Source organism: Cynocephalus volans, chromosome 3 (genome assembly GCF_027409185.1).
Source record: "Cynocephalus volans isolate mCynVol1 chromosome 3, mCynVol1.pri, whole genome shotgun sequence".
NCBI lineage: Eukaryota > Metazoa > Chordata > Mammalia > Dermoptera > Cynocephalidae > Cynocephalus > Cynocephalus volans.
Genome location: NC_084462.1, coordinates 96,016,436 through 96,044,391, shown reverse-complemented (window position 1 = coordinate 96,044,391; position 27,956 = coordinate 96,016,436). Strand labels below are relative to the sequence as shown.

Sequence of the window (27,956 nt, the reverse complement as noted above, 5' to 3'; positions counted from 1 at the left end):
TCTCCTTTTTTAAAAATCTTGGTCTGGTTATAGGTTTAGCAATTTTATTAACCTTCCATAGAACCAGCTTTTGGTTTTAATAATTTTCTCTGTTTACTTTTAATTTTATTGATTTCCATTCTTACCATTATTCTTTCCATCCTTCTACTTACCCCAAGTTTAATTTGCTTTTTTTTTTTTTTTTCAGTTAAGGTAGAAGCTTAGATCACTGGTTATGGATCTTTCTTATTATATAAGCATTTCAAACTATACATTCCCCTTTCTGCATATCTTTAGCTGTTTTTTACTGCAACAAACAGTAAAAGCATATATTCCCCAGACATACAACTGAGAAAAAAGAAAGCTTCATAAAATAATACTTCTTCCCTTTACTATGTGTAATGCACTCTGATATTTTCTATTCTCTTCCATTGTTTAAGAAACACTATTTATGACTTACTATTTTTTTATTTTGGATGGTTTTTTTGGAGGCTGGTGGAACAGGGAACCGAACCCTTGACCTAGATGTTATAAGGCCATGCTCTAACCATGTGGGCTAGCCAGCCAGCCCCATGACTTACTAACTTAAAGTGTAGCCTAGACATTGTTTTTGGTAATAACTTATGTTATTTTAAGATCAGCTGTTGATTACAATTTGATGCCTCTTCCTATAGGATTTGATGCCAAATCCTATGAGTATGTGGAATAGAACATATTAAACTTTGTCTTAACACCAAGGTCAAGGGTTTGGGTCCCCATACCATCCAGCTGTCAAAACCAAAAATAAAAAAGATAAACTGTCTGAGGGTGAACCTAGCAATTTAGCTAATAAAGTCTTGTTGCACGTAACAACAAATACTGCAATGAAACCCAAAAGGCTCATTTTGTCTTAGGGGTCAAAGTACTTGTCAAACACATTGTCCAGGAGAACTTCCTGAAATGATGGCAATGTTCTAAATCTCTGCTATTCATTACAGTAGCCACTAACCACATGGGATGGGACTATTGAGTACTGGAAATGTGGCAAGTGCAACTGAAGAATGGAATTTTTTTTTTTGCTTTTATTATTATTTTTAATTGACACAATAATTGTATATATTTATGAGGTACAGTGTGATTTTCCATACATGCATACAGTATGTAATGATCAAATCAGGGTAATTATCATATCCATCTGGAATTTTAGTTAACTTAATTTTAAATTTAAATAGTACAAATGGCTAGTGGCTACCATATTGAGCAGTACACCAAAGGCCCCAAACAGTTCTGTGTTTTTCATAGGCATAGTCACAAAACCTACATAATGAGAGAAAAATTGGCTGGCCGATTAGCTCAGCTGGTTAAAGCGTGGTGCTGATAACACCAAAGTCAAAGATTCAGATTCCCATACCAGCCAGCCACCAAAAAAACCAAAACAACATGAAAGAAAAACCCTTTTTTAATATGAAGACTACTACATTTTACTTTGTAGTATGCATGAGATGTACAGATGTTGTGAGTAGTAATTTAATGATTCTATAAGAAACTAAATCAATTCCAGGAATTTTACAGGAATTCACACCCTTTGCAGACTAAACCTAGATTAACTACATTCTTGGCTCAACCTGAAGACACATTCACCAAGAACTGGTTCACATCTTGGCCCCATGTGACTTTTTAAACTAAGGACAAGGTGAGACAAAGCAACTTTAGGGCCGAGTCAACGCGTCTTGAGCCTTTAATCTTAAACAGACTATCTGGTTTCTGGAGTTTGGAAGGGCACAGCAATTCTTTCAGTGGCCCTCATAACAGAATTGGCTGGCACAGATGCTCCTGGTCTTAGACCTGCCCTAAGTTTCCCCTATATGCAAGCAGTAGAGTCTTGTAACAGAGTCAAATTACATCTCATAACAGAGTCAAATTACAAATTTCTAACCTGAACTCTAGACCTAGAAATCTAGACATATTCCAATTTCTTCCTACCCTGACCCAATTAACAAAAGTGAGAAGTAACCTAATGCCAAAACAGATTTATTGGTTATTTTCCACAAAAGAATGGGAGCAACCTGCAAGTATTCAATATTAAAAAGGCTCAGGACAAGCTGCCTTCCTTTTGCCTTAAGAAAGGCAAATAGAATGGAGTCAAAGTTCACATTTACATAACAGACATACTAAAAAGAAGCTCAGTGCCCCTGCTTTGTTAGGAAAATGGACAATACCTTCTAAAAGTAAATGAAATAAAAAGAAATTAAAACTGAGATATTGATTCCTATAATAATGTTAACTATTATTTGTCTATGACATAAAATAGACAAAACATTAAAAATTCAGAAATAAAGTTAATATTTTAGAAAGGAAAAAAGTACTGGTAAAGTTGTCAGGCACAAAGTTTTCAAGACTAAGAGTTTTACTGACTTGCTTCAAACCAATCTAAAAGCCAAAATAAACCCCCAAAATTTTAAAATTATAGATTCTTCTTGATACTAAGCCCAAGATTTCTCCCTTCTTTAAATCCCCTAACCCATATTATTATTTTTTTTTTCTTTTTTAAAAAAGATGACCAGTAAGGGGATCTTAACCCTTGACTTGGTGTTGTGAGTACTGCGCTCACCCAGTGAGCTAACCAGCCATCCCTGTATGGGATCCAAACCCATGGCCTTGGTGTTATCAGCACCACACTCCCGAGTGAGCCACCGGCCGGCCCCCTAACCCAAATTATGAGAAACCATTCATTCTGGCCACTGAGAATATTTCTGCATATAGACATAATCAAAAAAGTTTACTTCTTTCATTATTTAACTTATTCATTCCCATCCTAATCCAAATACCAGGAATGTAGGAGTAAGCATGAGGATGTAATTTCCCCCAAAGCCTATGAGTGAGGCATAACTAAACTAACAACATGAGAAACAAGCACTGAGGGAGGCCCTGATGGCAAGGGAAATGAGCCACCTTTATGACCTTAAAAACAAACTGCATATCACTAAGGCAGATTTAGAGGATTTATCCAGGAATCAGTCTTCTCCAAAGCTGGACAGGGAGGAAGTGTGGAAAGCACAGCTTTTCTTAAAGGATGAAAGGCGTCACTTGGGGACACTCTGGTTTCCTGAGGAAGAGAAAAAGACACTGAAACATCTTGTTTTGTGCGTTCTAAATCTTCCTTGTTTTTCACCATCAAAAACTGTTCTATCTCTTCTTTCAAAGATAAACTTGCCTGAAACTCATGTTTGTGTATCATAAAGTCTTCTTTTTGAGTTATTCTCTGGTCCTCTGACCCCTCTGATTCAGGGCATATGAGTTTGTTACTGGAATCTTCACTGGCTTCTTCCTTAATGGGAGGTAGATGTTGAGATTTTGTTGTAGTTTGTTTATTCTTAGATTCTTCTTTCAGAAAATTCACATCCTCATGAAATTCATGGGATATAAAACGTGAAGCTTTATCTACCCCAGAATTTTTACAAGATAAGAAACCTCTGACTTTTTCCTCTTTCCCTGCTGTCTCCATGACTAATCTCTTTGGATGTAGCATTGTCCTTATTAGGAGTCCCTGTGCATTCATCCTATATTCTTTTGTAGCTCTCTCTCTGCGCTGCTTCTGGAAGTCCTTGATTTGAAGCAGTTCCTCTGGCAGCTCCATACATGTAGGCTAAGAAAAGAAAAGGAAAGGAAAGGAAAGAAAGAAAGAGACAAGTTTATTAGAACTAAACTTCTGAATGTGGTACTTCAAATCACTTCTATTACACCTAATGGTAATAGTCAATCTAGGGTCTATTCAAGTGCGTTCATATAGCACCCTCTAGTGTCTTCAACTATAGTAATACTATTTTTTGAGTAATTTAAGTATTTTGATTCATAATATGGAAATATTATGAATCCACAGCTTTGTGTGTCTGTGTATGTGTGCATGTATGTGTAAAGATTATTCAGGAGAGCTGACTGGTTAGCTCACATGGGAGAGTGTGGTGCTGATAAAACAAGGTCAAGGATTCAGATCCCCATTTAAAAAAATAAAGATAATACAGGAAAAGTAAGTCTCCCTTCTAACCTGGCCCCACTTGCCTTAGCAGGTGCATCCTCTAAAAAGCAGTTTCTTGTATAACCCTCCAGAGATAGTCTATGCACATATGAGGGTACTTTAAAAAGTTCATTGAAAGATTTGTATTATCTTTTGATTCTATTTTTCCACAAACTTTTGATGTACCCTCATCATATATATATCATATATATATATATACACACACACATACATACATATATCCATTACTAAATGTTTATATTTTTATTGGATTACATTTTTAATTTTTATATTCCCCCAACTTTTTATTTTGATAACTCTTTCTAAAATCATTTTACACACATGCTAACATACTATTATATATATTCTTCTGCATCTTGATTTTTTTTTAACTAAAAATTTTGCCTTGGAGATTTTTCCATATTGGCATTTCTTTTTTTTTTTTTTTTTCCTGACCGGTAAGGGGATCGCAACCCTTCACACGGTGTGGTCCACACCACACTCAGCCAGTGAGTGCACCAGCCATCCCTATATAGGATCCAAACCTGTGGCCATGGCGCTCCCAGCGCTGCATTCTCCTAAGGGAGCCACGGGGTGGGCCCCCATATTGGCATTTCTTTTTTTTTTTTTTTTTTTTTTTTGTCTTTTGCGTGACCAGCACTCAGCCAGTGAGTGCACCAGCCATTCCTATATAGGATCCGAACCCGTGGCGGGAGCGTCGCTGCACTCCCAGCGCCGCACTCTCCTGAGTGTGCCATGGGCTCGGCCCCATATTGGCATTTCTAAGGACAGTATTTATATACCATAACTTATTTAACCAAACAAATTCCTTTTGATGGATATGTATATTTAGGTTGTTTCCAGTCTTTTGTTATTACATAGATGCTACAATAAAGAATATATATATATGTGTATGTGTATATATATATATATATATTTTTTTTTTCTTTTTTTTTGGCAGCTGGCCAGTACAATAAAGAATATATTAAGAAAATGTTCTCTGTTACATGAGGCAAATAGTTTTTCCCAGTTTGCTTGCCTTTTGACTTTGTTCATTGTATTTTTGACATGCAAAATTTTTTAAGTGCAATTTATTAATCTTTTATGGGCTCTGAGTATTTTTGTGTTGCACAGAAAAGCCTTCCCTACTGTGCATTTTTTTCTTTTCTTCCTTTTTTTTTTTTTGGTGGCTGGCCAGTGCAGGGATCTGAAACTTTTTTTTTTGTCGTTTTTTTTTTTTTTCGTGACCAGCACTCAGCCAGTGAGTGCACCGGTCAGTCCTATGTAGGATCTGAACCCGCGGCGGGAGCGTCGCCGCGCTCCCGGCGCAGCACTCTACCAAGTGTGCCACGGGCTCGGCCCGGGATCTGAAACTTTGACTTCAGTGTTATAACACCACATTCTAACCAACTGAGCTAACAGCCAGCCCAGAGATTTTTTAATTTTGCTTTTTTCTAATAATTTACAATTTCTGTTTTTTATATAAATACTTGATGCATGGAGTTCTTTTTGGTGTTATGAAAAATGATAGCAATCCAACTCTGATTCTCCTACCCCTCAATGGTTAATCAATTGCCTAAGACCATTTACAGAATAAGTATCTTTTCCCACTGATTGTAAATGCTACCTTTCTCACAACCATATTGGCAGATATACATTAAGTCTATTTCTGGGTTCTCTACTCTGTTCCACTGATCTGCCTATTTATGCACCAGTTGCAAACTTTTTTTTAGTGTAGCCTTACGCTATTTTTTTTTTTTTTTTCGTGGTTGGCTGGTATGGAGATCTGAGCCCTTGACCTTGGTATATAATACATTTTAATATCTGACAGAACTCGTCTTCCTTTAATATACTTCTTTTCCCAAAATTCTGACTATTTTTGCATGTTTATTTGTCTCTATAAAAACAGTTCACCAAAATAATCTGGGTGTTAATATTTTTATTGGATTAGAGTTAAATTCAAAGGTTAATTTAGGAATAATTCATGGTTAAAAATACTTAGTGTTCTCATTCACTTATTTAAGTCTTCTTTTACACCACTCAGTAATATTAAAAGGTTTTCTTCGTCTATATACTGTATTCCATGTTTCTTGTTAGATTTATTTCTAGGTAACCTATTTTTTCTTTCTCTCACTTTTTTTTTTTTTTTTTTTTTGCACGTTTGTCACTTGAGGTTCTCTTTATGTTTCTGTTATGAGGCACTATGTTTGTTTATGGTTGGTTTTTTTTAGAGGCAGGCTGGTACGGGAATTGAACCCTTGACTTTGGTACTATAACACCGTCTTCTAACCAACTTAGCTAACTGGCCAGCCCCTTTCCTATCTTTTCTGATACATTTATAAATGGGATTCTTTCTCTCATTATGTCTTCTAGCTGTTTATGTAGATTTATAGAAGCTATTAATATTTGTTATATTTGTACTCACTTTACTAAATTGTCTTTTTTAGTTGATTCTCTTTAGTTTTCAGTTGTACAATTGGCAAGGCATAATTGGGATTCCTCTTTTCCAATTAAAAAACGTTTTCTTTAATTTTTAATTTTTTTTCCCACTAATACTTTGCTCATGGAACCTGTCTGAATTTTTATGGCTCATATCTTTCTTTTTCTGATTTCATTGGCTAGTAGCTTCAAAAAATGTCAAAGTAGTAGTAATAGTCACCATTTTTGTATCCTGAAATAAAGGAAATATTCCTACTGTTCTCAAACATTATGTAATCTTCTCTCCTGAGATAAGAGGGAGGCTGATTGGTTAGCTCACTTGGTTAGAGTGTGGTGCTGATAACACCAAGGTCCAGGGTTCGATCCCTGTACCAGCCAGCCGCCACTTGCAAATACAGAGACATGAAGATACTTCAAAAAGTTCATGGAAAAACAGAATTAAAAGATAATACCAATTTTTCCATGAACTTTTTGAAGTACTATATGTTTTATTATGTTAGAAAAGTATCCATATATTCCACCTTTAATCTGTAATGCATGCAGAATATTATTAAAAATTTTTCAGCATTTACGAGATAATCATAAGACTTTCTTGGTCCTACTAAAGTGGAGAATTTCCTAGCATTAAACCATGCTTGCAAGCAGAATCCAGTGATGCATTAAAAAAATATATAGGGCTGACTGATTAGCTCAGTTGGTTAAAGCACAGCCTTGTAACACTAAGGTTACAGATTCAGATCCTCATACTGGACAGACGCCAAAAACAAAAACAAAAAAACCATACGTATATATAAACACATCTAAGTAGGTCTCATACCAAGAATGCTAGAATTTTATTAGGATTTCAAATCAATAATCAAAAATGAGAATAGTTTGGGCCGACCCCGTGGCTCACTCGGGAGAGTGTGGCGCTGGGAGCGCAGCAGCGCTCCCACCGCGGGTTCGGATCCTATATAGGGATGGCCGGTTGGCTCACTGGCTGAACGCGGTCACAAAAAAGGACAAAAAAAAAAAAAAATGAGAATAGTTTAATAGTAATAACTGGCAAACTTCTTCTGTAAAGGATCAAATAGCAAATATTTTAGGCTTTGTGAGCCACAAATGAACTCTGTTGCATATACCACTACTTTTTTTTTTTTTTTTACAAACCTTTAAAAATGTAAAACCTATTCTTAGCTCATGAGCTATACAAAAATAGGCCATGGGCCAGACTTGGCCTGCAGGCAATAGTTTGCCAACTCACAGTTTACAGTTTTCTTATATTATTCTGGCTGCATAAAAGTAACTAATGAAATGTTAAATTTACCCATTCTTTGATGGAAATATTTCTTGGAAACATTACTTAATATTGTGAAAAGGTGCTCAAGGTGATGTATCGAGCCCAAGCTTGATCCTGAAGCCCCTCCAAGAACATTTATCACCAAGTCTGCCCCATGAAAGTTGCCGCAGCTGTGAATAATGGGTATCAATGTGCCCGCATAAGGAAGAAGGCATAAATGAAGGTCCTGAAGATACACTCACAGAGAGTTGCACCTACCTCAGTGCTTCCAAGTCTGTCTGCAGACCCTTCTCGATAGGTGTTTAGATACCCATCCACCAGGGTAGTTAGGTCAGACATCATCTCATCCAGTAGTACCAAGCGAAGGGGTAACAGGTAGGTAGCTTCTAGGGCCAAAATTTTCAGTAAAGAGGGTAAAAGAGGTCGTGTGAACCACACTTCTGGATTTTCCTAGAGACAGAAAAACAATTTTCTCTCAACAGTAAGCAAAACTTTAAAGAAAATAGCTGTTTAAATGTTGCTTAATTTAAAACACTGTCATTTTCTTCTATTATTATCTTCTACTTTCACACTTTTGTTAGCCTTCTGAGCACACATACATATTCACACAAGCCCCTACATACAAGTATTTAGTGTGTGTGTAATACAGAAAGAGGGGGTGGGGGAGAAGTAGGTCAGTCGATCAGAACTTCTCATCAAATCTGGAGGCAGCAGGCTTCATTATATAACCAAAATTGAAGCCAATATAGTCATGACCTGAGTTTGCATGTAAGGATATTAGAAGCTAAAGAAAATAGAGAAGAGAGAAAGAACTGAAATGATTTTGGTTCTGTTGCCTTAATCCAAATTCTCACAAAAATTTGCCCTTTTCTCAAATTGAAAATTTATTTCAGAGTACTTTTTAATTAATAACCAACAAATCTGGATCCTACCATTTATCCACTTGACCACAAACTGTTCCCATTTGGCGCAACTAAGATTTTGGCAATGCTCGTATGCTTACATAGCAGCTGTCATTTCTCTATATAATAGGCTGATAATCCTGCTCAGAACACACTTGAAAAAATTAACCTCATATGATACATCCTTTAACACTTACCTGAATCAGCTTTTGTCTCTCTTCTAGAAAGGAGAGATATTTAGGGGTTACTTTCAGGTGCCTGATCAAACTCTCCTGCAAAGTACTGATGCAGTTCGGAAGAAAGCCGCCCGTTTCCATGGAAAATTGAAGGACATCTGCTACCTGTGGTTTTAAAAAAAGACAAACAGAACAGTGGAATATATACAGAGAGCTATCTCATAGCAGAAATAGCAGAAATATATTTAGAGAAATGTCTTTAAATACCATTTTCTCCAAGGACCCACATGATAGTCAATGCCATCAGGAAATTTAAAGTTGTCCAGTCAATTTATTCTAAAAGTTTTTTTTAAAAAAGGAAAAAGATCACCCAACTTTAATGTGCCCTTGTTAACCTTCTTTGCTACTTATTTTATTTGCCTACTTTAGGATTATTTACTACTCTTTGGTGCCTTTGGGAAATGGGGAAAGGAAGATAAAATTCGAAAATTATTTTCTTTCTTTCTTTCTTTCTCTCTATCTGTCTTTCTTTTTTTCCTTCATTCTTAGCACCCAGTTTTGAGTGAGGACATGTAATATTTTTCTTTCTGTGTCTGGCTTATTGCAGTTAACGTAATTGTCTCCAGGCTCATCCATGCTGCTGCAAATGGCAGAATTTCATTCTTTTTATGGTGAAAGAAAGAAAAAGAAAGAAAGAACAAACCACAATAATACGTTGAACTTTCAGAAGGAGAGAACTAACCTAAGGATACTAGAGATGATGGGGGGAGGTTGAGGAGCAATTGATTGATAAGGAACATAAAGAATAATTACATTCGTAGTAATGAATATGCTAATAAAAATTATCTTTATTACCTATTAGCAACTCTGATAAAGTTTTGGTAAGGAAAGCAAATAAAATTAAGAATTGCAATAATTATTTATCTATGTGTCGTAGGCTGAATAATGGCCCCTCCAAAATGTCCACATCCTAACCTCTGGAACTTGTGAATGTTATCTTATATGCCAAAAGGGACTTTGTAGCTGTGATTAAGTTAAATATCTTTTTTTTTTTTTTTCGTGGGGGGGAGGCTGGCTGGTGTGGGGATCCAAACCAGAAACTTTAGCGTTACAATGCTGAGCTCTCAGTAAGAAGGTGATGGAGTTTGGATGTGTTGTCCCCTCCAAAACTCATGTGGAAATTTGATCCCCAATGTGGCAGTGTTGGAAACTGATTGAGTCATGGGGGCGGATCCCTCATGAATGGATTAATGAGTGAGTTCTTGCTCTATTAGTTCCCACGAGAGCTCGTTGCTTAAAAAGACCCTGGCACCTCCTCTCTCTCTCTTGCTTCCTCTAGCCATGTGATCTGCTTGTACCCACCAGCTGCCTGCTACTTTTCGCCATGAGTAGAAATAGCCTGAGGCCTGTGCCAGATGCACCTGTCCCAGAATCATAAGCCAAATAAACCTCTCTTCTTTATAAATTACCCAGTCTCAGGTAATTCTGTTATAGCAACACAAAACAGACTAAAACAGAAGGTGATGAAGGTGCAGGCCATGAGCACCAGTGACAGCAGGGCCATGTTGGGCTGGTCCCGGGGCCTCCCCTGCCCAGACTGCCCTACTGTGCTGCCACTGCCTGGCCCCAGCATGGCTCCTGCCCAAGCCCATGTTGCATTCTCCCCAACATCTGCCTTGGAGCTGTTGGAAACAGATCAGCTGTGGAGGGGGTGCACCTGGAAGATCTGGGGAGAGGAGAGCCAAAGGACTCCATCACTTGGACTGAAGAGAGGATTCCCAGGGCTGAGGTGTATGCTGAGTGGGAAGGGTGGGCAGGGGAGAGGCTGGCCTGCCTTCAAGGAGTCTGATTCCTTGGATTAAGAGAATGGCTCCAGGTGGCCAGTTAGCTCATAGGTTAGAGCATAGTGTTGATAACACCAAGGTCCAGGGTTTGGATCCCATATTGGCCAACCTCCAAAAAAAAAAAAAAAAGAGAGAGATAATGGTCCAGAGAACCAGCAGTGAGTACAGGGCAACATGGGATTGAGACAGGGCCGAGGTGGCTGGATTAAGTCAGGAAGACAGCAGGGAGTGTGGCACCAGCCAGGCCCAAAGGGAGGCTCCAAGGGCCTGAAGAAGGAGGAGGGCATGAGCACACAGGACCAAGAGGGGGCAGATCTCATGCCCATCACACACATGTATGATGCCCAGACTGTGACTATGTTTATCACCTCTGGGGCTTTTCCCTTTCTGTACTCTGCTCCTGGATTGTTTGACATCTTTTTAGCAAAAGCACCTTTTACCTTTGTTATTAAAGATATGTGAGTTTTTAAAAGAAAAAAAAAAAAAGGCTGTGCTCTAACAAACTGAGCTAACTGGCAAGCCCCAAGTTAAGCATCTTGAGATGGGGAGATTATCCTAAACTATCCTGGTTGGCCCTAAATGTAATCACGACTATTCTTTTAAGAGGAAGGAAGAAGGAGATTTTACTAAAGTCAGAGGAGAATGTGATATGATGACAGAAGCAGAGATTAGAATTGTGCACTTTGAAGGAAAAGAAAGGGGCCACAAATCAAAGAATATGAGTGAGCACTAGAAGCTGAAAAAGGCAAGGAAATGGTCTCTTCCCTCAGAGACTCCAAAAGAAACCAGACCTGCTGACAACTTGACTTTAGCCCAATGAAATTGATTTGAGACTTCTGTCCTCCAGAACTGTGAGAGAATAAATTTGTGTTGTTTTAGGCCACTAAATTTGTGGTGATTTCTTAGAGCAGCAATAGGAGACTAATACACTGTGTTAAAGGAAAACAAATTGGTGAAATTCTGAATTCCTGCTTCTTGCATTGTGGAAATCTGAAATGAAAAACATGGAAAGACATGCCAAAGTCTTCACTACACAATACATAAAAGGTCTAATCAAGAGGCCTACTGGCCTCAAGAGAACAATGAGTAATTCTCTTACACTTTGGAGTGAGCATAGAAGCAACATCTATATAGTGAAAGATCCTGAAGAAAGACCCAAAGGAACATGTAAATAAGAGAAATGGCACAAAGTTCATTAAGAGCAGACATACAAAGAGACAAATCGAACCACATATAGTAACGTAAAATTGAATTTTTAGAAACTGCTGCTAAAAAATAATTGGCCAACTCACTAGTTTAATTCCTCTCCAAAGGCTCTAAGTTTGTGTATTTAAGATTTCTCTTTCACTGGCATAAACCTAGAAGACTAGATGAACCTAAAGAAAGCATAATGAAAACTAGCGGTTTTACTGTTCTCACAGCCAAACAAGAAACCCAGACTGGCTCTAAGAGCTAGTATAGGGATTTCTCATTTCTCTAAGGTCCCTTAGATGAGAGACAAAATCACAAATCTTCAGGCTATCTGGGGCCAGGATAGGTTTTTGGGGGGCATTCCAGGACAATCTTCATCCCTGAGCTAGATGACAACTTGCTTTAATTGAAACTTATGTGGGCTGACCCCGTGGCTCATGTGGGAGAGTGCGGCGCTGGGAACGCCGAGGCCGTGGGTTTGGATCCTATATAGGACTGGCCGGTGCGCTCACTGGCTGAGCATGGTGCCAGCGACACCAAGCCAAGGGTTACGATCCCCTTACCGGTTACAAAAAAAAAAAAAAAAAAAGAAACGTGATAAAGGCAGAGATGTAATTGTTCATCTCACACTAACTCTCATGTCAGACTTCTAAATGGACACCTAACAGCTAGTTTCTGAATGCTGTGGAGTATGGATCTTGCTTCTTTAACAAATTCTGAAGTAAAATGAAAAAACAAAAAATACCCAAAAAACATACTCCTAAATAATTTTAAGTAACTTTTCTGCAGTGCTTTTGTAGTTCACCAAATGTTCTCACATATCATACAAACATCTTACATGAGAAAAGGGCAGGAATGGGGCACCAAAAAAACCCAAAAAACTTTCAGTCCTTCATCACACAAGGCCTATTTTCTACAGAAGCTATGTATAGTGGTTTAAATCCAGTGTTTCCCTTCATGTACCTGTGTGTCAAAGACATTATTCAGCAAAATTCCATACTGATGAGAGAGGCAATCAGAAAGCCAACGACAATCGTGGATAACCTAAGGAATCAGGATGAAGACAGAGTAATTAGAACCTGGCTGCTAATCTTACTAGCAGAGGAATCAGTTTACACACTCACACACTCACCTTCAAAATTCTCTTGTCCTCTAATACCATCTGAAGTCCGTTGTTGAAAGCACGACTTCCCAGAAGGAAAATATCAAACAAGTAAACTCGGCTATTTGTGGCTACCTACAATAGACCATTCACACACCCCACCATAAGATAAGAAAGAACTGGGAAGGGGATCTGAGAATCAAGAATAAAAGACACGCGATAAAGTATTTAACATCTTCACTTTGAGGTAAACAATAGGCAACTCAATGATTCTTAGGGACAACAGGTTTAAGTTGCTTTATTATTTTTTTTGGTGGCTAGCTTGTACAGAGATCTGAACCCTGGACCTTCAAGTTGCTCTTAAGTAAAAAAAAGACATGATCACTATAATTTTCAAAAGGAAAGAAAAGGGGCCGAGCCCGTGGCGCACTCGGGAGCGCAGCGGTGCTGGGATCGCAGCGGCGCTCCCGCCGCGGGTTCGGACGGATCCTATATAGGAATGGCCAGTGCACTCACTGGCTGAGTGCCGGTCACGAAAAAGACCAAAAAAAGGAAAGAAAAGGACAAGCTGGTGATTTAGTTTCTTTTTTTACAGTTTCGACTTTAATGTTTTACCAGTCTCATTTATGGCATTCTGTGATATTGTGAAATATATATTTGGTCTTCCTCCAGGTTTCCTGACATACAGTTCCTAAAACCCTTGGGATCTCTGGAGTGATAAGAGTGTCTTCTGTATGCTAATGAGATGACTGGTGGCTGGGGCTCCCTAAATAGCTTCAAGATGGGGGACTGGTCACAGAAAAGACCAAGGCATGATTAGAGGGTTGGGACTTTCAGTCCCACTCCCCCAACCTCTAGGGAGGGGAGAGGGGCTGAAAGTAAAGTTGATCATCTATGGCCCGTCACAAAGAAGACAGCTGTAACAAACTGAGTGTCCCTTCTGGTACCTAGAAAACTAAAAGGGACAAATTAGGAAATAACCTAGAGCTTCCCAGGTCTGCATTTCCAAGAAGTCCATCCTTCTGGTAAAGAAAAGTTTGTTTTAAGTAATTTGCATTTGTGCTGCTAACTCAAACCTGGTCACCTAAAAGCTAAAGTTTACTAAGAAAATGCACAGAACATGAGAGAAGGCAACCTAATTCCTGAGCAAAACTAGGCTCAGACACCTCCAATCCTTTCCCTTAGAGAAGGTGAACATTTCCAGAAGGAGTTGTTCAAGATGATGCATTGCCAATCCTAATAAAAAATATTCTCTCATTGAGTGGAGGCAGATCCTGACTCAAAGCATTAAGACACTGGTGGGGGATTCAGCCTGATCTCTTGATAATCCTTAAATACAAATGCTGCTAGGTTGGATCCAAAAGGGTTATCCATCCTGTAGCTATTCAAGGCCCACTAAAACTTCTTTTGATATGATGCTGACCCTCACCTACCATCTCCCAGGTCCAGGGAAAGCTACCATCCCACAAGGAAAGAGAGGAAAATCTTTATATATCTAAGGTGACAGAACAGAGCTAGGAAAAAAGACCTCAAGCAAAGCCTGTAAGACAGCAGTGATGACAATAAAATTGAATCTATAAGGAGATAAAAGCTCTTTCCTTTTGAAAAAAATAGATTGACTACTAGAAGAATAAAAGACATTCCAAACAAATTACAGAACAATAAAACAGAGGTGGTGGAAAGAAGATAATTAAAAATAAATCTACCAGTGAATCTATAATTATTTCAAAATAAAGGTTTTAAAAAGTCTTTTACCTGAAGCCAACACAGTTTTCCATGACGACACACATTGGCTCCTTCTGCTGCCACACTCACGACACTCTGCTTCTTGATGTGGAGCATCTGATAAGAAAAGAAAGAAAAGCAAAAAGCTCCAGGGAATAAATGTTGGCATTATAACTTCACGGATGGCACAAGTAAAATGGTCAGCGATAAACAAAGTGGATCAAATTTTTTAAACTTACAAAATCTGACTAATCCAAAACACAAAGCCTGCTTCACATACATGCATAAATCACCACTGAACACTTCTGATCCTCTTTACAGTTTTAGCAAAAGTATTCCACAACTGGAAAATAAATCATTCACACCTCAAATGCTAACGAGAGTTGAAAACTCAGACACTTTCTGTTACCATTGATGCTGGGTTTTTTTTTTTTGGGGGGGGGGGTTGTTTATTTGCAGCTGGCCGGTACAGGGATTCAAACACTTGACCTTGGTGTTATCGGCACCACACTCTAACCAACTGAGCTTAACAGCCAGCCTGGAAATTCATATCAATAGGGAAATATAGCTTTTGTTCATAGTTCTACAGCCTTCCTGTTGATTGAGGATGAAACTAAAATTCTGTCATCTCACTGATGAGAATTACTTGGAATGTAGAACACTTTATGCTCTCTAAAGGAAGATATTGTACTAGTGTAAGTTACTATGATCTTCTATTCTCTGTACTGGCCAGCTGCAAAAAAAAAAAAAAGAAAAAAGAAAAAAAGAAGAAGAATTCATAACTACTTCAAATTTCTAGAGCAAGTTTTTCCTTACTCCTTTATTTTCATGTATTTTATTTTTTATTTATTTTATTTTTTATTTTCCTTCTCAATATACATTGTAGTTGATTTTCATGCCCCTTTACCCGTTCCTCTCCACCCCCTCCGTTCACTCCCCCACATCATATCTGTTCACTTGACTTAAATAGTTCAAGGAATTCTGTCTTCTTCCCTCCCCACCTTTGATTTGTTTGTGTGTTTATTTATTTATTTATTTTTAGCTCCCACAAATAAATGAGAACATGTGGTATTCCTCTTTCTGTGCCTGACCTGTTTCACTTAGTATAATTTTCTCTAAGTCCATCCATGTTGTTGTGAATGGTAATATTCCATTCTTTTTTACAGCAGAGTAGCATTCCATTGTGTAGATACGCCACAGTTTCCTTATCCAGTCATCAGATGATGGACATTTGGGCTAGTTCCAACTCTTGGCTATTGTAAATAGAGCTGCAATAAACACTGTAGTACAGGTGTCCCTTTGGCATGATAATTTCCATTCCTCTGGGGGTATTCTCAACCATGAAATAGCTGGGTCATATGGTAGATCTATCTGTAATTGTTTGAGGAGCCTCCATACCATTTTCCATAAAGGCTGCACCATTCTGCAGTCCCACCAACAATGTATGAGAGTTCCTTTTTCTCTGCAACCTCTCCAGCACTTATCATTCTCAGTCTTTTGGATGTTAGCCATCCTAACTGGAATGAGATGGTATCTCAGAGTGGTCTTGATTTGCATTTCCTGGATGCTGAGTGAGGCTGAGCATTTTTTCATGTGTCTGTTGGCCATTCGTATATCTTCCTTTGAGAAATGCCTATTCAGCTCCTTTGCCCATTTTTTAATTGAGTTATTTGGTTTTTTGCTGTAAAGTTGTTTGAGTTCCTTATATATTCTGTATATTAATCCTTTGTCAGATGTATATTTAGCAAATATTTTCTCCTACTCTGTTGGTTGTCTTTTTACTCCGCTGATTGTATCTTTGGCTGTGCAGAAGCTTTTTAGTTTAATATAATCCCATTTGTTTATTTTTCCTATACTTGCCTGTGCTTTTGGGGTCCTATTCATGAAGTCCGTACCCACTCCTACTTCCTGGAGTGTTTCTCCTATGTTTTCTTTAAGGAGTTTTATTGTTTCAGGATGTATATTTAACTCTTTAATCCATTTTGAGTTGATTTTGGTATATGGTGAAAGGTACAGGTCTAGTTTCATTCTCCTACATATGAGTATCCAATTTTCCCAGCACCACTTGTTGAAAAGGCAGTCTTTTCCCCACTATGTAGATTTGCTGCCTTTGTCAAAGATCAGATGGCTATAGGCATATAGATTGATTTCTGGGTTCTCTATTCTACTCCGTTGATCTGTGTGTCTATTTTTATGACAGCACCATGCTGTTTTGCTTATTATAGCTTTGTAATATAGTCAGGTAGTGTTATGCCTCCAGCTTTTTTTTTTTTTTTTTTTTTGCTCAGGATTGCTTTGGCTATGCATGGTCTTTTGTTGTCCCATATAAATGTCTAGATAGTTTTTTCCATCTCAGAGAAAAATGTCATTGGAATTTTGATGGGGATTGCATTGAATCTGTAGGTTGCTTTGGGTAATATGGACATTTTCACACTGTTAATTCTTCCAATCCAAGAGCAAGGGATATCTTACCATCTTCTTGTGTTCTCTTCAGTTTGAGAGTGGTTTGTAGTTCTCTTCACAGAGATTTTTCACATCCTTGGTCAGCTTTATTCCTAAGTATTTTATTTTTTTGGTGGCTATTGTAAATGGGCTATCTTTCTTGATTTCTTTTTCTGCATGTTCACTGTTGGAGTATAGAAATGCTATTGATTTTTGTGTCTTGCAACTTTACTTTGTATTTGAGTTTTGCCAGTTTGATTATCACATGTCTTGGAGGGGATCTTTTTGGGTTGAGTGTGTTGGGGGATCTTTGGGTTTTCTGAATCTGGAGATCTGTGACTTTCCCTATACCTGGGAAGTTTTCTGCTATTATTTCATTGAATATGTTTTCAATGCCATTTCCTTTTTCCTCACCTTCTGGAATACCCAGGATTTGGATATGTGAATGCTTAAGGCTGTCTTCAAGGTCAGAAATTCTCTCTTCTGCTCGTTCAAGTCTGCTGGTTAAACTCTCTGTTGTGTATTTTTATTTTGTTGAATGAATCCTTTAGCTCCACAAGCTCAGCTACATTTTTTTTCAAGGCAGATTTCTTTGTACATTTCTTCTTTCAGATCCGTTATATTTTTTCTCATTTCATTGTGTTGTCTAACTGAGTTTTCTTGTATCTCATTTAGTTTCATTAGAATTGTTACTCTAAATTCCTTGTCTGTCATTTCAAAGATTCCCTGTTCTATAGGGTCTAGCGCTTAAGAGTTATTATTTTCCTTTGGTGGCAATATACTTTCTTGACTTTTCATATTTCTGTTATCTTTCCTTTGGTGTTTTGTCCTGTGGCTGGTCACAGTCCACTCATTTCATCCTGATGTCTGGTTTGGATCCTGAAGGGACTGCTGCTTCTGGTCAGCAGGAACTAGCCTGGGCTGGGGTTCCCACTGTGCCTGCCTGTTCTGGGACTGCTGGCTTGGGGTGTGGGAGCCTCCAATGCTCTTAAGTCACTCCTAAGGGTGGGGACCGGCCTGGGCCAGAAGTCCCATCCTGCCTGCCTTCTCTGACACAGTTGGCTCAGGGTGAGGGGGCCCCAAGGATCCTAAGTCTCTCCCAGGGGTGGGGACAGCCTGTGCTATAAGTCCCACCCCACCTGCCTTCTCTGGCATGCCTGGCTCAGGGTGTGGGAGCCCCAAGTCTCTTAAGTCTCTTCTGGTGGTGGGGACAGCCTGGGCCAGAGGTCCCGCCCCTATTGCCTTCTCCGGCATGGCTGGCTTGGGGTGTGAGGCCCGAGGCTCTTAAGTCTCTCCAGGTGGCCGGGACAGGCCTGGGCTGGAAGTCCCACCCCCACCTGCCTTCTCCGGCCCAGCAGGCTCGGGGCACGGGGGCCCAGAAGCTCTAAATTCTCTCTGTGCAGTGGGGATCAACCTGAACTGCGGTCCTGCGGCACATGATTCCTGCCTGTTCCAGCACAGATCTCGGGTCTTCTGGCGTTGCTCCTTAATAGTTGCAAATTGGTCATTCAGAAGAATTTGGATTTACTGAAGACATCACAGAATCTGCTTCCTGGAGGGTTTGTACCCAAACAGCAACTTTAAAGTCCTCTCTGCTAGGATACAAGAAGATGGAAAGATATTCCATGCTCTTGGATTGGAAGAATCAACATAGTGAAAATGTCCATACTACCCAAAGTGATATACAAATTCAATGCAATCCCCATCAAAATTCCAATGACATTTTTCTCAGAAATGGAAAGAACTATCCAGACATTTACATGGAATAACAAAAGACCACGCATAACCAAAGCAACACTGAGCAAAAAAAATAAAGCTGGAGGCATAACACTACCTGACTTTAAACTATACTACAAAGCTATAATAACCAAAACAATATGGTACTGGCATAAAAACAGACAGACTGATCAATGGAATAGAATAGAGAATCCAGAAATCAACCCACACATCTACAGCCATCTGATCTTTGACAAAGGCACCAAGCCTATACACTGGGGAAGAGACTGCCTCTTTAGCAAATGGTGCTGGGAGAACTGAGTATCAATACGCAGGAGAATGAAACTAGACCCATACCTTTCACCATACACTAAAGTCAACTCAAAATGGATTAAAGAATTAAATATACACCCTGAAACAATAAAACTTCTTAAAGAAAACATAGGAGAGACACTTCAGGAAATAGGACTGGACACAGACTTCATGAATGCGACCCCAAAAGCATGGGCAATCAAAGGAAAAATAAACAAATGGGATTATATCAAACTAAAGAGCTTCTGCACAGCAAAAGAAACAATTAATAGAGTTAAAAGACAACCAACAGAGTGGGAGAAAATATTTGCAAAATATACATCTGACAAAGGATTAATATCCAGAATATATAAGGAACTCCAACAACTTTACAAGAAAAAAACAAGCAACCCAATTAAAAAATGGGCAAAAGAGCTAAGTAGGCATTTCTCTAAGGAAGATATACAAATGGCCAACAGACATATGAAAAAATGCTCAACATCACTCAGCATCCAGGAAATGCAAATCAAAACTACACTGAAATACCATCTCACCTCAGTTAGGATGGCTAAAATCCAAAAGACTCTGAATGACAAATGCTGGCAAGGTTGCGGAGAAAAAGGAACTCTCATACATTGTTGGTGGGACTGCAAAATGGTGCAGCCTCTATGGAAAATGGTATGGCGGTTCCTCAAACAATTGCAGATAGATCTGCCATATGACCCAGCTATCCCACTGCTGGGAATATACCCAGAGGAATGGAAATCATCAAGTCGAAGGTATACCTGTTCCCCAATGTTCATCGCAGCACTCTTTACAATAGCCAAGAGCTGGAACCAGCCCAAATGTCCATCATCGGATGAGGGGATACAGAAAATGTGGTATATCTACACAATGGAATACTACTCAGCTATAAAAACAAATGAAATACTGCCATTTGCAACAACATGGATGGACCTTGAGAGAATTATATTAAGTGAAACAAGTCAGGCACAGAAAGAGAAATACCACATGTTCTCACTTATTGGTGGGAGCTAAAAATAAATAAATAAATTCACACACACACACACAAAAAAACCGGGGGGTGGGGGGGAGAAGACATAACAACTACAATTCCTTGAAGTTGATACGACAAGCAAACAGAAAGGACATTGTTGGGTGGGACGGGGGAGAGGGAGGAGAGAGGGGGGTGGTCGGTAATGGGCCACAATAATCAACCACATTGTATATCGACAAATAAAATTAAGAAAATTAAAAATAAATAAATAAATAAATAAAGTCCTCTATGCTGAGACAGACTTTATCTTTATCACATGCTTTAAATACTCCCACCCACTTCCTGTGTTCAAATGGGATGGCTTCCCAGGTCCGCGGCCTGGCCCCAGCGAAAAACATCGCCACAGCCACAACTGAGTCCAAAATACCGAACTCATGACCCAAGTGGCCATAGCCCACTCATAGTCCACCACCTTTTACCCTTTTTTATTATTATTATTATTTTTTGCTGGCTGGCCGGTATGGGGATTTGAACCCTTGACTTTGTTGCTACAACACTGTGTTCTAACCAACTGAGCTAACTGCTCAGCCTTTTTATGCCATTTTTTAAATGTTGTTGCTATGGGTCCTTTAAATAATCTGCTGAGGGCAGGTTGACCATCAAATACACAAAAAAACAAACAGAATCTGCTGATATAGAATTCCTACAACTCAATGATAAAAAGAATTATTACAACTCAATTAAAAAATGAGCAAAGGACCTTAATAGACATTTCTCCAAAGAAGTTATACAAATGGCCAATAAGCTCATGGAAAGATGTTCAACATCATTAACAATCAGGGAAATGTAAATCAAAACCACAATGAGATATTACTTCACACCCCCTAGGATGGCTACAATCAAAATGACAGATAATAAGAAGTGTTGACAGGGATGTGGAAAAACTGGAACCCTCATATACTGTTGGTAAGAGTGTAAAATGATGAGGCAGTTTGGAAAATAGTCTGGCCATTCCTTAAAAAGCTAAACGTAGAGTTACCATATGATCTAGCAATTTCACTCCTAGGTATCTATCCAAGAGAGTTAAAACATATGTCCACACAAACTTTATACAAGAATGTTCATAACAACATTATTCACAGTAACCAAAAAGTAGAAACAACCCAAATGTCCATCAAATAGTGAATGGATAAATAAAATGTAGTTGTCCCTCAGTATCTGCAGGATATGGGTTCTAGGACTCCCTGCAGATACCAAAATCTGTAGATGCTCAATATAAAATGGTACAGTATTTGCATATAACCTATACACATCCTCCCGTATACTTTCAATTGTCTCTACATTACTTACAGTACCTAATACAATGGAAATGCTATGTAACAGTTGTTATACAGTATTGTTTTAAAATTATATTTTTTTATTGTTTTTTTCTGAATATTTTTATTTTTTTAATTTTTTTATTTTTTTTATTTTTTAAATTTTATTTTGTCGATATACATTGTAGCTGATTATTGCTCCCCATCACCAAAACCTCCCTCCCTTCTCCCTCCCCCCCTCCCCCCCAACAATGTCCTTTCTGTTTGCTTGTTGTATCAACTTCAAATAATTGTGGTTGTTATATCTTCTTCCCCCCCCCCCCGGTTTGTGTGTGTGTGTGTGTATGTGTGTGTGTGAATTTATATATTAATTTTTAGCTCCCTCCAATAAGTGAGAACATGTGGTATTTCTCTTTCTGTGCCTGACTTGTTTCACTTAATATAATTCTCTCAAGGTCCATCCATGTTGTTGCAAATGGCAGTATTTCATTCGTTTTTATAACTGAGTAGTATTCCATTGTGTAGATGTACCACATTTTCCGTATCCACTCATCTGATGATGGGCATTTGGGCTGGTTCCAACTCTTGGCTATTGTAAAGAGTGCTGCGATGAACATTGGGGAACAGGTATACCTTCGACTTGATGATTTCCATTCCTCTGGGTATATTCCCAACACTGGGATGGCTGGGTCGTATGGTAGATCTATTTGCAATTGTTTAAGGAACCTCCATACCATTTTCCATAGAGGCTGCACCATTTTGCAGTCCCACCAACAATGTATGAGAGTTCCTTTTTCTCCGCAACCTCGCCAGCATTTATCGTTCATAGTCTTTTGGATTTTAGCCATCCTAACTGGGGTTAGATGGTATCTCAATGTGGTTTTGATTTGCATTTCCCGGATGCTGAGTGATGTTGAGCATTTTTTCATATGTCTGTTGGCCATTTGGATATCTTCCTTAGAGAAATGCCTACTTAGCTCTTTTGCCCATTTTTTAATTGGGTTGCTTATTTTCTTCTTGTAAAGTTGTTTGAGTTCCTTATATATTCTGGATATTAATCCTTTGTCAGATGTATATTTTGCAAATATTTTCTCCCACTCTGTTGGTTGTCTTTTTACTCTTTTGTTTCTTTTGCTGTGCAGAAGCTTTTTAGTTTGATATAATCCCATTTGTTTATTTTTCCTTTGGTTGCCCGTGCTTTTGGGGTCGTATTCATGAAGTCTGTGCCCAGTCCTATTTCCTGAAGTGTTTCTCCTATGTTTTCTTTAAGAAGTTTTATTGTCTCAGGGTGTATATTTAAATCCTTAATCCATTTTGAGTTGATTTTAGTATACGGTGAGAGGTATGGATCTAGTTTCATTCTCCTGCATATCGATATCCAGTTATCCCAGCACCACTTGCTGAAGAGGCAGTCCCTTCCCCAGTGAATAGGCTTGGTGCCTTTGTCAAAGATCAGATGGCAGTACGTGTGTGGGTTGATTTCTGGATTCTCTATTCTATTCCATTGGTCAGTGTGTCTGTTTTTATGCCAGTACCATACTGTTTTGGTTATTATAGCTTTGTAGTATAGCTTAAAGTCAGGTAGTGTTATGCCTCCAGCTTTATTTTTTTTGCTGAGCATTGCTTTGGCTATTCGTGGTCTTTTATTGTTCCATATAAATGTCTGAATAGTTTTTTCCATTTCTGAGAAAAATGTCTTTGGAATTTTGATGGGGATTGCATTGAATTTGTATATCACTTTGGGTAGTATGGACATTTTCACTATGTTGATTCTTCCAATCCAAGAGCATGGAATATCTTTCCATCTTCTTGTATCCTCTCTAATTTCTCTCAGCAGTGGTTTGTAGTTCTCATTATAGAGATTATTCACCTCCTTGGTTAACTCAATTCCTAAGTATTTTATTTTTTTGGTGGCTATTGTAAATGGGCAGGCTTTCTTGATTTCTCCTTCTGCATGTTCACTATTGGAGAAAAGAAATGCTACTGATTTTTGTGTGTTGATTTTGTATCCTGCTACTGTGCTGAAATCATTCATCAATTCCAACAGTTTTTTTGTAGAGGTTTTAGGCTGTTCGATATATAGGATCATGTCATCTGCAAACAGGGACAGTTTGACTTCATCTTTTCCAATCTGGATGCCCTTTATTTCCTTCTCTTCTCTGATTGCTCTGGCTAGTACTTCCAACACTATGTTGAATAGGAGTGGTGAGAGTGGGCATCCTTGTCTAGTGCCTGTTCTTAAAGGAAAAGCTTTCAGCTTTTCCCCATTCAGGATGATATTGGCTGTGGGTTTGGCATATATGACTTTAATTATGTTGAGATACTTTCCCTCTATACCTAACTTATAGAGGGTCTTTGTCATGAATGAGTGCTGAACTTTATCAAATGCTTTTTCAGCATCTATAGAGATGATCATATGGTCCTTGTGTTTGAGTTTATTAATATGGTGTATCACATTTATTGATTTGCGTATGTTGAACCAACCTTGCATCCCTGGGATGAATCCCACTTGATCGTGATGAATAATTTTTCGTATGTGTTGCTGTATTCTGTTTGCTAGTATTTTAGTGAGGATTTTTGCATCTATATTCATCAAGGATATCGGCCTGTAGTTTTCTTTTTTGGTTATATCTTTACCTGGTTTTGGTATCAGGATGATGTTTGCTTCATAGAATGAGTTTGGGAGATTTGCGTCCGTTTCAATCTTTTGGAATAGTTTGTAAAGAATCGGTGTCAATTCCTCTTTGAATGTTTGGTAAAATTCTGCTGTGAATCCATCTGGTCCTGGGCTTTTCTTTGTTGGGAGCCTTCTGATAACAGCTTCAATCTCCTTTATTGTTATTGGTCTGTTCAAATTTTCTACGTCTTCACGGTTCAGTTTTGGGAGCTTGTGTGTGTCCAGAAATTTATCCATTTCCTCCAGATTTTCAAATTTGTTGGCGTATGGTTGTTTATAGTAGTCTCGAATGATTCCTTGTATTTCAGATGAATCAGTTGTAATATTGCCTTTTTCATTTCTAATTTTTGTTATTTGAGTCTTCTCTCTTCTTTTTTTTGTTAGCCATGCTAATGGTTTGTCAGTTTTATTTATCTTTTCAAAAAACCAACTTTTTGATTCGTTGATCTTTTGAATTGTTTTTTGGTTTTCAATTTCATTCAGTTCTGCTCTGATCTTAATGATTTCTTTCCGTCTGCTAACTATAGGATTGGATTGTTCTTGTTTTTCTAGTTCTTTAAGGTGAAGTGTTAGGTTGTTCACTTGCCATCTTTCTATTCTTCTGAAGTGAGCATTTAATGCAATAAATTTTCCCCTCAATGCTGCTTTTGCAGTATCCCACAGGTTTTGGTATGATGTATCATTGTTTTCATTAGTTTCAATAAACTTTTTGATTTCCTGCTTGATTTCTTCTTGGACCCATATGTCATTAAGTAGAATGCTGTTTAATTTCCAAGTGTTTGTATAGTTTCCAGAGTTTTGTTTGTTATTTTTTTATTTTTTTATTTTTTAATTTTATTTTGTCGATATACATTGTAGCTGATTAATGCTCCCCATCACCAAAACCTCCCTCCCTTCTCCCTCCCCCCCTCCCCCCCAACAATGTCCTTTCTGTTTGTTTGTTGTATCAACTTCAAATAATTGTGGTTGTTATATCTTCTTCCTCCCCGCCCCCCGGTTTGTGTGTGTATGTGTGTATGTGTGTATGTGTGTGGGTGAATTTATATATTAATTTTTAGCTCCCTCCAATAAGTGAGAACATGTGGTATTTCTCTTTCTGTGCCTGACTTGTTTCACTTAATATAATTCTCTCAAGGTCCATCCATGTTGTTGCAAATGGCAGTATTTCATTCGTTTTTATAGCTGAGTAGTATTCCATTGTGTAGATGTACCACATTTTCCGTATCCACTCATCTGATGATGGGCATTTGGGCTGGTTCCAACTCTTGGCTATTGTAAAGAGTGCTGCGATGAACATTGGGGAACAGGTATACCTTCGACTTGATGATTTCCATTCCTCTGGGTATATTCCCAACAGTGGGATGGCTGGGTCGTATGGTAGATCTATTTGCAATTGTTTAAGGAACCTCCATACCATTTTCCATAGAGGCTGCACCATTTTGCAGTCCCACCAACAATGTATGAGAGTTCCTTTTTCTCCGCAGCCTCGCCAGCATTTATCGTTCATAGTCTTTTGGATTTTAGCCATCCTAACTGGGGTTAGATGGTACCTCAATGTGGTTTTGATTTGCATTTCCCGGATGCTGAGTGATGTTGAGCATTTTTTCATATGTCTGTTGGCCATTTGGATATCTTCCTTAGAGAAATGCCTACTTAGCTCTTTTGCCCATTTTTTAATTGGGTTGCTTGTTTTCTTCTTGTAAAGTTGTTTGAGTTCCTTATATATTCTGGATATTAATCCTTTGTCAGATGTATATTTTGCAAATATTTTCTCCCACTCTGTTGGTTGTCTTTTAACTCTTTTAATTGTTTCTTTTGCTGTGCAGAAGCTTTTTAGTTTGATATAATCCCATTTGTTTATTTTTCCTTTGGTTGCCCGTGCTTTTGGGGTCGTATTCATGAAGTCTGTGTCCAGTCCTAATTCCTGAAGTGTTTCTCCTATGTTTTCTTTAAGAAGTTTTATTGTCTCAGGGTGTATATTTAAATCCTTAATCCATTTTGAGTTGATTTTAGTATACGGTGAGAGGTATGGATCTAGTTTCATTCTCCTGCATATCGATATCCAGTTATCCCAGCACCACTTGCTGAAGAGGCAGTCCCTTCCCCAGTGAATAGGCTTGGTGCCTTTGTCAAAGATCAGATGGCAGTAAGTGTGTGGGTTGATTTCTGGATTCTCTATTCTATTCCATTGGTCAGTGTGTCTGTTTTTATGCCAGTACCATACTGTTTTGGTTATTATAGCTTTGTAGTATAGCTTAAAGTCAGGTAGTGTTATGCCTCCAGCTTTATTTTTTTTGCTGAGCATTGCTTTGGCTATTCGTGGCCTTTTATTGTTCCATATAAATGTCTGGATAGTTTTTTCCATTTCTGAGAAAAATGTCTTTGGAATTTTGATGGGGATTGCATTGAATTTGTATATCACTTTGGGTAGTATGGACATTTTCACTATGTTGATTCTTCCAATCCAAGAGCATGGGATATCTTTCCATCTTCTTGTATCCTCTCTAATTTCTCTCAGCAGTGGTTTGTAGTTCTCATTATAGAGATTTTTCACCTCCTTGGTTAACTCAATTCCTAAGTATTTTATTTTTTTGGTGGCTATTGTAAATGGGCAGGCTTTCTTGATTTCTCCTTCTGCATGTTCACTATTGGAGAAAAGAAATGCTACTGATTTTTGTGTGTTGATTTTGTATCCTGCTACTGTGCTGAAATCATTTATCAATTCCAAGAGTTTTTTTGTAGAGGTTTTAGGCTGTTCGATATATAGGATCATGTCATCTGCAAACAGGGACAGTTTGACTTCATCTTTTCCAATCTGGATGCCCTTTATTTCCTTCTCTTCTCTGATTGCTCTGGCTAGTACTTCCAACACTATGTTGAATAGGAGTGGTGAGAGTGGGCATCCTTGTCTAGTGCCTGTTCTTAAAGGAAAAGCTTTCAGCTTTTCCCCATTCAGGATGATATTGGCAGTGGGTTTGGCATATATGGCTTTAATTATGTTGAGATACTTTCCCTCTATACCTAACTTATAGAGGGTCTTTGTCATGAATGAGTGCTGAACTTTATCAAATGCTTTTTCAGCATCTATAGAGATGATCATATGGTCCTTGTGTTTGAGATTATTAATATGGTGTATCACATTTATTGATTTGCGTATGTTGCACCAACCTTGCATCCCTGGGATGAATCCCACTTGATCGTGATGAATAATTTTTCGTATGTGTTGCTGTATTCTGTTTGCTAGTATTTTAGTGAGGATTTTTGCATCTATATTCATCAAGGATATCGGCCTGTAGTTTTCTTTTTTGGTTATATCTTTACCTGGTTTTGGTATCAGGATGATGTTTGCTTCATAGAATGAGTTTGGGAGATTTGCGTCCGTTTCAATCTTTTGGAATAGTTTGTAAAGAATCGGTGTCAATTCCTCTTTGAATGTTTGGTAAAATTCTGCTGTGAATCCATCTGGTCCTGGGCTTTTCTTTGTTGGGAGCCTTCTGATAACAGCTTCAATCTCCTTTATTGTTATTGGTCTGTTCAGATTTTCTACGTCTTCACGGTTCAGTTTTGGGAGCTTGTGTGTGTCCAGAAATTTATCCATTTCCTCCAGATTTTCAAATTTGTTGGCGTACAGTTGTTTATAGTAGTCTAGAATGATTCCTTGTATTTCAGATGAATCAGTTGTAATATCGCCTTTTTCATTTCTAATTTTTGTTATTTGAGTCTTCTCTCTTCTTTTTTTTGTTAGCCATGCTAATGGTTTGTCAATTTTATTTATCTTTTCAAAAAACCAACTTTTTGATTCGTTGATCTTTTGAATTGTTTTTTGGTTTTCAATTTCATTCAGTTCTGCTCTGATCTTAATGATTTCTTTCCGTCTGCTAACTTT

The 27,956-nt window shown here is 38.2% G+C and overlaps 1 protein-coding gene across 3 annotated transcripts in view; it reads right to left on the bottom strand.

The window, feature by feature from the left end:
- Nucleotides 1-2,337: 2,337 nt before the first annotated feature.
- EXD1 (exonuclease 3'-5' domain containing 1) overlaps nucleotides 2,338-27,956 on the bottom strand; it is a 46,932-nt gene continuing 21,313 nt past the window's right edge. For 2 of the 3 annotated variants that reach the window (XM_063091291.1, XM_063091294.1), the window contains 6 exons: nucleotides 14,662-14,748; nucleotides 12,937-13,041; nucleotides 12,768-12,848; nucleotides 8,791-8,934; nucleotides 7,950-8,141; nucleotides 2,338-3,604 (listed from right to left, as the gene is read on the bottom strand). In XM_063091291.1, the coding sequence (XP_062947361.1) occupies nucleotides 2,942-3,604; nucleotides 7,950-8,141; nucleotides 8,791-8,934; nucleotides 12,768-12,848; nucleotides 12,937-13,041; nucleotides 14,662-14,748 (1,272 nt within the window). In that variant the 3' untranslated portion in view covers nucleotides 2,338-2,941. The remainder of the gene's footprint in view (nucleotides 3,605-7,949; nucleotides 8,142-8,790; nucleotides 8,935-12,767; nucleotides 12,849-12,936; nucleotides 13,042-14,661; nucleotides 14,749-27,956) is intronic. The other variant, XM_063091293.1, reaches the window with a different exon arrangement.